At 44.0% G+C, this 13,413-nt stretch overlaps 1 protein-coding gene across 1 annotated transcript in view; it reads right to left on the bottom strand.

The window, feature by feature from the left end:
* LGR6 (leucine rich repeat containing G protein-coupled receptor 6) overlaps positions 1-13,413 on the bottom strand; it is a 142,091-nt gene that overhangs the window by 15,488 nt on the left and 113,190 nt on the right. Inside the window, exons 7-11 of the mRNA XM_083617385.1 lie at positions 5,563-5,631; positions 3,919-3,990; positions 3,124-3,195; positions 2,084-2,149; positions 1,165-1,236 (exon numbers count right to left, since the gene is read on the bottom strand). Coding sequence (XP_083473511.1) covers positions 1,165-1,236; positions 2,084-2,149; positions 3,124-3,195; positions 3,919-3,990; positions 5,563-5,631 — 351 coding nt within the window. The remainder of the gene's footprint in view (positions 1-1,164; positions 1,237-2,083; positions 2,150-3,123; positions 3,196-3,918; positions 3,991-5,562; positions 5,632-13,413) is intronic.

Raw genomic sequence — 13,413 nt, 5'->3', positions numbered from 1 at the left:
TGCAAGGCTGTGAGGTTTGCAAGATTGGGCTAGGACTAAGCTTTGGGACAGAGGACTCTGTTCGAGAACTTGAGTGAGGAGCAGGAAAGATGAGTGATGTACCATTGTTTTTACTTATTTTTAAATTTCCCCCCTTTTCAGTCCAAAGGGTTGAAACGTTTTGGTGCACAAATAATCTCTTGCTCCTGGTATGCTTGTAACTCTGAGGAATGCAATACATCACAAGTCTTCTCTCTGTGTGAGGCATGTGATAGATATAGAGTGTGTGTTCATATTGTTGTAGATTTGAAGGGGACACCCCTAAACCCTAGAAATTAATAAATGGTAGGGTTTTGATTAGTTGGAGGGTTGAAGGGAAAATTGCAGACCAGTGGAAGAACACCAGCTAAGCTTCCTTTACAAGCCAGGGCCTCACCTGGGATAGAGGCATAAACATAACAAAAGGTGTTGATGGTCCATCTGAGAGGAATTCTTGGGCCTGGGCAGACAGAGCTTGCTATGGTGATAAGGTGTATGACTGAAGTGTCAGGAAAAGAGAGAGTTCGGAGTGAGGTGTGCTGAGAAGAAAAGGGGAGAGAAGAGACTAGGATCCATCTTGGGCAGCCTGGCTGAAGGCTGGCTGGGAAAGATAACTTTGACTCCAGTGCTGCGCTGCTGTGGGGGACAAGCCCCTCTTGAAATGACCATGCTGTAAGATCTGGACTCCCTCCATGCAGACTGTAAATAGATGAACGAATTATATTTATTAAAGCCACGACAGTCTTTGCTGCGTCTTCAAGCTTCCAAAGGAGCACAAACCCTGGGTGAGTGCCTGAAATCCCCTGGAATCTTGCTACTGGCTTGGCAGAGAGTGGGGGTGGCACCCAACTTCTGCAACAATATTTTAAATTCATCTGCATCTGGTACTTTTGCAGGCTTGGAGCTGGGCCTCACACATTGAAGTACATATTCCACTCAGTGCTGCTGCTCCTTTCTTTTCGGTTGGTGGGGGCAAGGTAGATGTCATTGCAAGAATGGGCTGTTGTGTGTCCATGGGCTGGCACAGCAGGCTTGTTTTGAACAGATCTTTGTACGGCTGCATCTGTGATCATGCCCAGAGCGCACTGCCTCTCACTACTCCACTAAAATAAAAACCTCTGATGCTTCCCAGCAAGCTGTACTCACATGGAGCGCAAGGCTGTGAGCTGCCCAAAGGTGTCTGCTCCAATTTTGTGGATGCGGTTGTGCTGAAGGCCACTGCAAAGACAGAGAGGCTGAAATGAGAGAGGGAGACTTGCTTCACAGAGATCTCCATCCTCACTGGCAGCAGAAGAAAGGAGGACTGCCATGAAGGTTTATTTCTATTCAGGTTTGAAAAGGGGTTCAGATTTCAAGGGGAAAGTGGATCAAGAAACAAAACAACTCATTGCCACCCACCCCTTTCCCTGCATACTGCCTCAGGCCTGCGACAGTGCTCCCTTCAAATAAAAAGTGTGCTTGAGGAAGGCAGGGTGGGGGGCAGCAGTTACAAGCACCAAGGTTTCTTTATACCAACAGTTCCCAGGCCTCTTCAGATCACACTATGAAGCCTGCAGGGTTCGGTGTCACCAGCTGGTGCTCCCACCCATGGGAATACCATGTGGGTGGGGAGAAGGGAACTCTTGGGAAAGCAGAGACTCAGTGCCCTCATACTCACTGGTCTGTTTTGCCCTGACCTCCTCAACCTGAAATCCCTCAAAACTATTTTATGTTCAGTGGTGGAGCATCTGCCTTCCCTTCAGAAGGTCTCAAGTTCAACCGATGCTAGGTCAGGCTGGGAAAAGCTCCTGCAACCCTGGAGAGCCACTGCTAGCCAGAGCAGACAAGACTGAGTTAGATGGACCAACAGCCTGGCTCTGCATAAGGCAGCTTCCTGTGCTGCTTCAAGCATTCATGCAAAAAGTTATACACAGGGCACAAGAAACCCAGAGACGCTATTAAACCCCAGGAAGATCCTGTGCTACAGCACCCATCCCCAGACTGTTTATCCACCTCCAGACTTCTTAACTTGTTGTGCAGGCTTGGGGATTCCACCTCAGCTTGCCCCGAAGCAAGAGTTACTCACATCTCTTCCAACTTCTGGCAGTGGTGGAAACTGGGTAGCTCCTCAATTTGATTGTGCGAGAGCTCACTGTGGGGAAAACAACGAAAGTTAGAACAAAGCCTTCCTTCTTGAAGGCCCTCCTGGAATGTATTTGGTTTTGAGGAAAGGAGTGGGTGTCCCCAGGCTATGCAGCTGGGGAAGCAGGAAACCCCAGAGACAGGTAATATCCTCTTTGCACCCACCCCATGCTTGGCAGCAGTCCTTTCATTCATTTATATGCCCAGTTTCCTGATATTATCCCTAGATTATTCAACCCTCCCTCTGTTCAATTTAGCTTCTTTCTGTGTCCAACTCACCCAAAAAAGCCAAAAACAGAGCAGTCACTGGCTACTACTTGGTGGCTATCTAAGTTGACATAGGGGTATAAAGCATACTTCTGCATGATGCTGTTACATCACTTGAAACCAGTGTTCTTCAACCTTGTGTCCCAAGGATGTTGCTCAAGTACAACACCTACAATCCCTGATCACTGGCTAAAATGACTGGGGAATTATAGGAACTGTAGTCCAACAACATCTGGGGACGTATAACTGAAAAACACCACAGTTTAATGTATTGTGTGTTAGCTGAGGACTACGCAAGAGCTGTAGATGCCACTCCAGTGTCTGCGATTTTTCAATCCAGCACTTCTTTCAATATGTGCATAAGACAAACTTTGATCATAATCCTGGATAATCTCTGCCCTGTTTTTCCACCCACTCATCACCACGATATTCTTAGCCCAATATGTCCTGATACTGGTGTTCATTAAATTTGGGGATTAAGAGTGATGTTCCATATGACTACAGATGGAACTGAAGCGACACAATATGATTTCCAGAAAGCCCATTAATGCTAGCTCCCTGGAATGGAGAAAGCAGAAGGGTGGAAAATGTGCCATGGCTGCCCAGTACATTTCTGTGCCAGGCTGGTCAGCAACAGGGAGCCATGGCTTCCTGTGTTGGTAGGAAATATGCCTGCCAAGAGCCCTAGCAAGAAAGGGAAGCGTGTTTGTAACTCACAGAACTCGTAGGCTGGGCAGCTGCTGGCACATTCCTCCAGGAAGCAAACGGATGCCAGCTCGGGTCAAAGTCCTGTAGAAGAGGAGAAGACACAGTTAATGCCAATATATGCAGGGAAGGCCTGGTCTCTTCCCTGTTGCTAGTATGAATACTACTGAGGAAGATGACTGGGATACAATTAAAAGAGCTGCACCATGTGGGATATAGAAGTCTATCACATCTGGGGGAATAGGGCGAAAGCAGGTACGAGTTGTGTCACTGTGGTCTAAGACCATGGGGAAAAGTGAAGAATGTTTTCCCAGCTGACCCAAGAATACCCTTTGCCTAGTCAAATTTCTACAGTAATGAAGCTCTGACATAGTCTGTCCAGCTAATGACAAGCTTTGCCTGCCACAGAGTAATTCTAAAAAAAGCAGCACCATGAACGAAAGTGGAAAACTGCCTGAAAAGCATATTTGGGCAGCTCCTTCAGGAGTTTCCTTTGCACCTCACATACATTTTCTTATCTTCCAGTGGGTGAAAGGGGACCTGCACTGATATGAAGAAAACACTGCAGTTATAACCTGTTGATTCCTCTTTTTCATTCCCCTGATGGAATACAGTAAATTACATGGCATTAGAAACAGGTAAAGGAAATTTAGAGTACAACTTTCCAACTCATGTTGGTTTCCTATCTTTAACTTTTCCCTCGGGAAATAGAGAGAGACAACAGCCCTGGGAATTACGATGAGCTCCCTGATGACAAGCATGGTGGGGTTATGCAGTGATCTTGGGTTTCATATTCCTATTCCTTACATAATCTGGAGCAATGGATTCCCAGCAAACGCCTTCTCTGGAATAGCCTTGATGTTGTTGTTATGGAAGCCCCTGTTGAGCAAGAAGACACCAGGGTGGTTAAGGATTAGAACACAGAAGTATTGTTTAAACATAGAAAGTCTGAAGTTAGCTTTCTCACAACATAAAATTTACTACATGGATTGTGTGAGTATCTTCAGTGTAGTCCATTGCATTTGTGAAGATGTGGCAAGAAGCTGTCACCACTTATGTTTTCCCTCCTGTTGTTTGTATAAAGGTAAAGGTAAAGGTATCCCTGCCCATACGGGCCAGTCGTGTCCGACTCTAGGGTTGTGCGCTCATCTCACTTAAGAGGCCGGGGGCCAGCGCTGTCCGGAGACACTTCTGGGTCACGTGGCCAGCGTAACGAAGCTGCTCTGGCAAGCCAGCACCAGCGCAGCACACGGAAACGCCGTTTACCTTCCCGCTAGAAAGCGGTCCCTATTTATCTTCTTGCACTTAAGAGTGCTTTCGAACTGCTAGGTGGGCAGGAGCTGGGACCGAACGACGGGAGCTCACCCCGCCGCGGGGATTCGAACCGCCGACCATGCAATTGGCAAGTCCTAGGCGCTGAGGTTTTACCCACAGTGCCACCCGCGTCCCTTGTTGTTTGTATACATGCTGCAAAACAGACACATGCCCATTACGTGGCCATGATTACCATATTTTATTTCTTAATATATGCACTTCACCAATTCTCTATGAAGCTCAAAGTAAATGAAGCTCTTTACAGCGAATGTGCATGCATATCAATTTTCTGAGATGGAAAGATAGGGCAAAACCATTTAATGAAGCCAGACTGAATTAGCAGCATTGGTCAAACCTGACATCACAAACAGCAGTTATAATGTAAGCAGAATATATGCAAATAAGTACAAAAGACACCCCCTGTGCTCTTGGCAAGCTAACAATGTAAGCTTCACAGTCTAGACCCCTATCCTGGGACACAGTAATCTGGTGGAAACCAGTGCAGCTGAAACACCCCAGATATGTGGACTTTGGAAACTGGAAACACTGAGACAGTGCATGCCACCCCCAAATTAGGACCATCTGAACACACCCTAAGGGCTGAGAAGCTTATTACCCACAATGCACGTCTGTTTCCTGGAAAGCCAGAAATTGCCCATGTCCTGGAAGAATGAATGGACCTTAGTGAGGTGGAAAATGAGAATGCTCCACTGAGGGTAATAATTAGAGCCTCAAAGCTTCTTCTGAAGGAACATAGCCCTAGAGGTGGAAAGCAGCAGGGGCTGCAGAAACTGGCACAGCAAAATATGCCCATCCCATCAGTGCTGTGGGCCTTCAGCAGTTCTCTGCAGAGGTGTGTTTGTGTGCAAGTCTCATGTGTTTGGCCAAAGGCCATAGTTATTACACCCCATGGCGATCTGCCCACTGGTACCACAACTTTGGAAATTCTATTTGGCACTAATGACATCCGTGAGGCATTTATTGCAGTGTGGGGAGAGGGGCATGCTGAATTTATGAGAGGCCTGGTGAAAGAGGAATGCGCATTAGCATTTGGAATGGCAGTTCCGTCCACATTAAAGCTGGAGCCAGATTATCTCTGAGAATTCTTCCTCGAGGAAAGCAAATGAAATGCCTTACAGCTCTTGAAGTCGGCCGAGTGTCCTAATGGCCACTGGGAATTCCACCAACTCATTATAATTTAGGTCCCTGGGAGAGAGAAAAGCAAAGGCATCATTAAGAAAGCTAGAAAAGCTCAGCAGAGTGTGACACATTCCAAAGGGTTGGAAAAACACAGTCATTATGCACTGGAGATGAGCTTTCCAAGTATGTTTATCCAGCCACCCATGTCTGGAAACACAATATCAAAGAAATGCTGGAATATTCCCTGTTAGGAGAAAAATCAGGCCTGAGCCAAGCCAAGCTCCAGAGACCTCTAGTAACACCGCCATCTTGGACCCCCAACATCCCTATCTGAGCTACTCCCTCTGATGCATCTTAGCTGCCCTTCTAGGACTAGGCATTCTACCAGTCTATCCTACACTCACCACCATCACTGTCCTCCTCGAAAACACATTTCTAAAACCAAGCAAAAGGAAGAGGAAATTATTTAATGCATTTTCAAACAGAGTGCTTTCTTCACATATTGCTTGTCTTTGCCTGTTTTTCAGAGAAAAGGGGAAGCAGCAGCTGTAGCCTACAAGGGCAGAGAGCAGCTACTGCTGAGGTAACTTATGTTATGGCTACTTTAAAGAAAACGAGAGGCATGGGTGGCCAATGAGTCATCCCCCCACAATGCTGTGGAGCCAGGGATGATGGGAGTTGTAGTTCAAAACCAATAAAATTAAGATGACGATGCAATCTTGTTGCAAGTGAAATGTTGTGTTTTGGTGTTATGATATTTGCGGTTACGCTATTGCTTTATTATGTCAAAAAATTGTTCTCATGATAGCTGATTTTATTGTTTTCTTTGTTGTAAACTCAGGGGCATAGGAAGGGGGGGGGGTGGGGCGGTCTGTCCCGGGTGCCATCCCAGAGGGAGGGGGTGACAAAATCCTCCCTGGGCGAATTGCCGCCGTGACAATCACCCCGTCCCCTGGGCGGATCGCCCCTAGGTGCACAGCATGTGCGCTGCTCCGGGTGGCCGAGCAGCTAGCTCCGCCACTGCGTAAGCTGCTTTGAGCAGTCATTCTTTTTTGTGGAAAGATGGCATACAAATAAAATGATGGTGATGGTGGTGGTGGTGATGATTAAAACATCTGGAGGACACGATGTTGTCCACCTGTGGTTTTAAGGAAAGGCTATGGCAGGCTCCCTTCACCCATTTGTTATTTGAGGGCAAAGCCACACAAGCCAGTCTTGCAAAGCACAGCTCCGTTTACTTTCAGTCACTAACAGAAGGGAGACTGAAATACACATGCCCTCTCATTAGGAGGAGGATATGTGAACTATGCAAGACCGGCAGCGTGCCAATGGTGTGAAAAATACATTTTTATACATAATTGCCATTTTATATATTATTGCCATTGTTACAACAAGGAATGAGGGGGATGGCACAGGCCTAAATACATTTTTGGGGGATGGTGGTGTTGGCATGCCATGTTTGTCACATGTCACATTGAGTGACTATAACTGTCATCTGAAAGCACCACTAATTCTCCAAGGGGAAATGAGATATATCATGAGTTACATGCAAGAAGGCCCCAACATTAATTATGCTTTTCAGTGGTCAGAGTGTGTTAACCCTCCTACTGTATTTGGATTGAAATTTTCAACTAATATAGTGTCCCCTCACCCCCAACCGGTTTAATTCAATTGTTGAGAGAGTGATGCCCATTTACAGGAGAAATGCCTCTACCTGTATTTCTGAGCCAGTGATGAAGATAGACAAGAGAAGCTCCTAGCTAAACTTAACCCAAAGAATATGATGCCATCTGAACAGTGTGGGTGATCCACAAGAAAAGAAACAGAACAAATAATTCACACTGGATTTCTCTGGTCTGAAACGGCCAATGAGGTACTTGCTGCTGTGTAGATTATGTACTACCCATCGCCTCATTGTCCCATTCATAGAAGAAGCCAGCACAATAAAACACGTTGCAGGGAACTATCCTGACTCATAAATGCCATGTGACCATTTCTATTTACATGGTAGCCCAGTGGGTTTTAATTGGTGAATATCTTAGAACCTTTGAGTAATTACTGGCTCCTGTGGATTACTTTGTAATTGCACTTAATGGACCCCAAAGTAATTACCACATGAATGGGATTGTGGTTAAAGGACAGAAACAACCATGAATTTACTCTGGAATTAAATGGGATTTGCCGTCTAATTGCCTAGTAACGCCCACTTCCCTCCTTTCTCCCCCACAACCACTGCCTCATAATTACCCTGTAACTCCCCTGTGCCCTTATCCATTGTAGGCAGGGCTAGACATGCCTCTTATTAGCAGTGGAAAGAAGCACCATGTAACACGAATCAGTGTCAAAAGTGTTTGCATGCAGTTAGATCCATATGCTATAACACCTACTTAAACTCAGAGGCCCCAATACAACAGACTAGTAGGTGAACATCTCAGATATTCACACACACACACACACACACACACACTGTAAAGTGGCTACCTTGGAACAAAGGAACTTCAAAGAGAAATGCCAGTGTGGTGGCAGACGAAGGTGATTGACTATATGGGACTGGCTGAGATGACTGGCAGAATCCGTGACCAAGGGAAAGAGACGGTGGAAGAAGATTGGAAGAAATTTAAAGTTTATCTTAAGAACTGTTGTAAAATTAATGAGTGCTAAAATGTCATGGGTAATGTAAAACGGAATTGCAGTGATAAATAATTGGGTAAGAGGAAAAAGATTAGAAACTGAATTACAAGTATTGAAATTAGGGGTTGCTGGAAAAGTTTAAAACAGGGATGCAGAAAAGGGAGGTATGGGGAAGTCGTTGAAACAAGGTTCAAGAAAGAGAGGTTAAGAAATTATTTGTGTTTATATGTTTGTTGGTTTATGTGTTGTTAATTGTTAGTTGTATTGTGTTTTAATATATGTTGTAAAATCAATAAAAATCTATTATAAAAAAAGAGAGAAATGCCAGTGTGAACCTGCAACATTAAAAAATTCAATTCTATTCATTTGGGTCTAAGTAGAGATAATGGTTTCCTGTTCCACTATAGGAGTGAATTTTCTCAGCAATGCTAAAACAATTCTGTTGTCACCAACCACTGTTGCTGCAAAGGGTCATTTTACATATATTTGAGCTTTGACTGAGCTGTCAGGCTATACTTGTTGCATCCCATTGATACTTAATTCCAACACTGACACACACACAAATACACCATTACATCCAAGGTATGCATACCTGAAAACTGAATCACACTTCATGCAACTGAAGATAGCTCTGGTCCATGAAATCTAGTGCTGTAATGATCACAAAACTCTTTGCTCAGTATGCTTAAGGTATTTGATTGCAGTTGAGGTAAGCATACTCCACTTGTGACCAGAAATATTTCCCAATTTTTAAAGGCGTCAGTCTTCTATGACATTCTAATTTCAAACTTCACTACTACAATGGTGTTTTCTCAAGTGACACAGAAACAGGTGAGTTTTAAATGTCTCACTTGTTACAGGGAGGTGCGTAATGGGAAAAAGCCATTTTTATATTGGATGTACTATCTTCTCACTATATCTTTTCCTTCAGTTACAGACGTGGAAAAATGAAAACTCAGATAAAAGCACTGCTTTTGAGAACAGCCTAAGCAATACACACTGTTAAAAAAACCCCAAAACTATGGCTAATCATTTTATAATCTAATGCTCTGTGAGATTTTGCAGTGGTGGTGAATTTCCGGGCAGAGATTGACTAAAATGCTCGGATAAGATAAAGGCACTTCTGCTGCTACTGGTTACATCATATCTCCACAGGAAGTGGGGAGGTTAGTGAATGATGGGCTTGAGGGAAAATGGGGTTTGAAGAATTAGTACAAAGGAAATAGGGAAGGAAATGTGTGGAGTTGGGAGAGCTTTTTAAAAAGGTGTCCAGTGAAGCAGTCATGCCTCCAGAATAGTGGAAGAAATTGTGGTCTAGTAAAATGAAGTCTTGCCCTAATGAAGAGAACAAAAAGGAACACAAACTTTAGCAAAAGAAATGTAAGCAGACAACAAAGGATGCAATTATTATTATTACTATTGTTAAGTTGTGGGTGAACATATCAGACGACACAGCGATTCTTCAAACAGTTCTTGTTTATTCACAGGCCAGAACAGAACTGAACTGAACGGCTCGGCCAGCCTGCTTATATAGAGCTCCAGTACAACGTAACTGTAACAACTTTCTGTAACTATCCAATCACTGAACGTCACTTTCGATCCCTTATTTGCGTATGTGGACCTGAGTAAAAACTATCTACAGTATCCCCCTGCTGGCCCAGGGTGAGAACTTCAGTACATAACTATTATTACACTGGTCAACAACAAATTTGTTGTCTGCGTTTTTCAGATGATTTAGGATGAATCTGATGCGCTGAATCCAAAAATCACATTGGTTTTGCTCAATCAGGTCAAGTTTTTGAGCTATGGCCACATGTCTTTTTTTACGTTTTTGTTCACATGTACGCTTGTGTGGAGCATTTTAGAAGAAGTTGGTGGGGGTAAAATGCCATGTTGAATAATTGTTTTGATTGGAAATGATTATTTTAATGAGAAGAAGTATTCAGGTCCGATAGTTCTGGGTGATTATGTCGAAAAGGGATCAGTTTGAAGTCATAAAACCTCGAAATCTTCCATAAATTGGTGCGGCAAAGCATAAAGTTGGGGGATCAAAACTAAGTTATTGGGGCAGCTGCCCCACGAAGTATCCTGATCTTCAATCAGCACGTCGTCCTGTAGCTCATTGTGATGAAATTCCAGTGCCTATCTTCGGAGAACTTCCTGACATTAGTGACGAAGATGCCTCCAGTGTTGAAGGACATGAAGAAGAAGTGGTTCTTGAAGATGATGCTCCACATCCATTTTCCCAAAAGGAGTTGAATGATCTAGTTCGCGACCTCAGCTTGTCAAAGGACTCTGCCGAACTGTTGGCATCCAGATTGAAGGAAAAAAACCTCCTCTCTGACAGTGCTCGCATCAGCTTCTTCCGCAACAGGCATCAAGAGTACCTCCATTTTTTCTCGGAAGAGAAGGACTTGGTGTACTGTGCAGATATTGCACAGCTTCTGCTCAAGCTTGGAGTGCAACAGTACAAACCCAAAGATTGGAGACTGTTCATTGACAGCAGCAAGCGATCACTGAAATGTGTTCTGCTACACAACGGCAACCAGTTTGCCTCTATACCCCTGGCTCACTCGAGTACACTGAAGGAGAACTATGAAGCGGTGAAGTATGTGCTGGAGAAAATTGGTTATGATCAGCATAAGTGGTTTATTTGTGTTGACCTGAAGATGGTAAACCTTTTGTTGGGACAACAGTCTGGCTTCACCAAGCACCCATGTTTTCTGTGCATGTGGGATAGTAGGGACCGTGCTCAGCATTACACGAAGAAGGATTGGCCTATGCAGGAGGAATTGGTGCCTTGCAAAAAAAGGAACGTCATCAACGACCCTCTGGTAGACAGAGACAGAATACTCTTCCCACCGCTGCACATCAAGCTCGGCTTAATCAAGCAGTTCACCAAGGCTCTGGACAAGGATGGTGACTGCTTCACTTACTTGTGCCAGGCTTTTCCAGGATTGACCATGGAGAAGTTGAAAGCTGGCATCTTTGACGGTCCTCAGATCCGTCAGCTCATCAGAGATCCAGAGTTCAGAAACTCAATGAACGAAGTGGAACTGGAAGCGTGGAAGGCATTTATTCTGGTAGTGAAGAACTTCCTTGGCAACAATAAGGCCAGAAACTACGCAGAACTTGTCAACAACATGCTGACTGCTTTCAGAAACCTAGGCTGCAACATGAGCGTCAAGATGCACTACCTATTTTCACATATGGACCGGTTTCCTGAGAACCTGGGTTCAATGAGTGACGAGCAGGGGGGAGAGATTCCATCAGGACATGAAAGAGATGGAGACTAGGTATCAGGGTCGCTGGGATGCAGTCATGATGGCTGACTACTGTTGGACTCTGAAGAGAGACCTCCCTGCCGCTGAGCATTCCAGGAGTTCCAAGAAATGGAAGTTCAAGCCCTGAAGTTTGAAAAATGGTGAAGCAACATGCAATTTACGTGTACTTACCTTTATCAATGCCCACCATTCAGTTTACAGTAAACCTGACCCGATGGAGAGAAACGGATGCCATTTCCTGATTCAGCAGTGCAAAAATACCCTAAATTAGTTGTAGAAATCTAGACAACATTCAAAAAGTAAAAAATTGTTGCCCAGTGTTATTATTATTAGTAGTAGTATTTGAGGAGCACGTCATTTTAAACATAAAGACCATCACCAATAACATATTTAAATACATTAGAAAGAGGAAACTGGCTAAGGTGGCGGTTGGGCCTTTCGACAACAAGGAGTAAAAGGTGTGCTAAAGGAAGACAAGGACATTGCAGAGAAGAAGAAGAAGAAGAGTTTGGATTTGATATCCCGCCTTTCACTCCCTTTAAGGAGTCTCAAAGCGGCTAACATTCTCCTTTCCCTTCCTCCCCCACAACAAACACTCTGTGAGGTGAGTGGGGCTGAGAGACTTCAAAGAAGTGTGACTGGCCCAAGGTCACCCAGCAGCTGCATGTGGAGGAGCAGAGACGCGAACCCGGTTCCCCAGATTACGAGACTACCGCTCTTAACCACTACACCACACTGGCTCTCAGAAGCTGAATGAATTCTCTGCATTCTGTTTACACAGTGAAAGACGTAGGGCAGATCACTTGTGCTTGAACTCACTTTCTCAAGAAGGGAATCGGAGGAACTGAGGAAAATAGTGGTGATAAAGGACAAAGGCTTAGACCTTATTGAAAAATGGAAAATGGAAAAATCACTGTGTTCAGATGACATCTTCCTGAAAGTTCTTAAAGAACTACAGTGTTAAATTGCTCATCTTTTAACAAAAAATATGTAACTTGTCCCTAAAATCAGCCTCCATACTGAAAGACTGGAAAGTGCCCATTGTGACACTATATATTTTTTAAAAAATCCATATTAGGGTTTATTAGGAAAGGAACTGACAATAAAACTGCCATTATCATAAAGCCATTGCACAAATCTATGATGCGACGGCACTTGGAACGTTGTGTACTTGGAATATTGTCTGATTTGTTTTTACTTGTTTTCAATATTTTGAATTGCTGCGCCCTTCCCTGAGACCATGTGGTGAAGAGGGGATGATGGTGATGATGATAATAATGTTTACATTTATCCTGATGTGTTTGCAGGGAGATCAGACATCAGCTACAGAGCATTCACTCCGACTGATTTGTGGGAAGACTAGATGGTGTTACATCAGAGCAAGTGTTACCCCACACTTTCCACTGCATTTCCCCATCATTTTCTTTATTGCAAAAAAAGTCTGATCCTTTGGGGAAGTAGGTTTCTTGCACCAGATCTTCCCACTGTAATTGCACAACCTGAGTTTGCCAATATGTGATTGAATCCCACTCAAAAATAGCAACAGTCTGGAGGCGCCTTTAAAGGGATGACTGTATTGGGTTGCAATTGTTGATATAGCGCTTGCTTAGATCAAAATTTCCATAACTAATGGAATTCCTATGAATGCAGGGTGGGGAATTGTGAAATATAATATTTCCATTATGACGGTCTAGTCCTCCAAGCAGCCTCTCCCATGAACATGAAAAGTCTGGCAATTTTTGACATGATCCATGTTAGAACTAGTAAAAACAAAACATCAATTGATAGCTAATATAATTAGTAAAACGTAAGCCGCTCATTTGCTTTTTCAGTTGCTCTTCCAAGCGCTTTCACAGGCTTTAATTGACAGTTGTAATTTTTGATTGCATATCAAGCAGCATGCAAGCACATACAAGAATAGTTCTTTCCGAAT

The sequence above is a fragment of the Podarcis filfolensis genome, assembly GCF_964270895.1.
Source record: "Podarcis filfolensis genome assembly, chromosome: 6".
NCBI lineage: Eukaryota > Metazoa > Chordata > Lepidosauria > Squamata > Lacertidae > Podarcis > Podarcis filfolensis.
The sequence above is the reverse complement of the archived record's forward strand: the minus strand, read 5'-3'. Positions and strand labels throughout refer to the sequence as shown.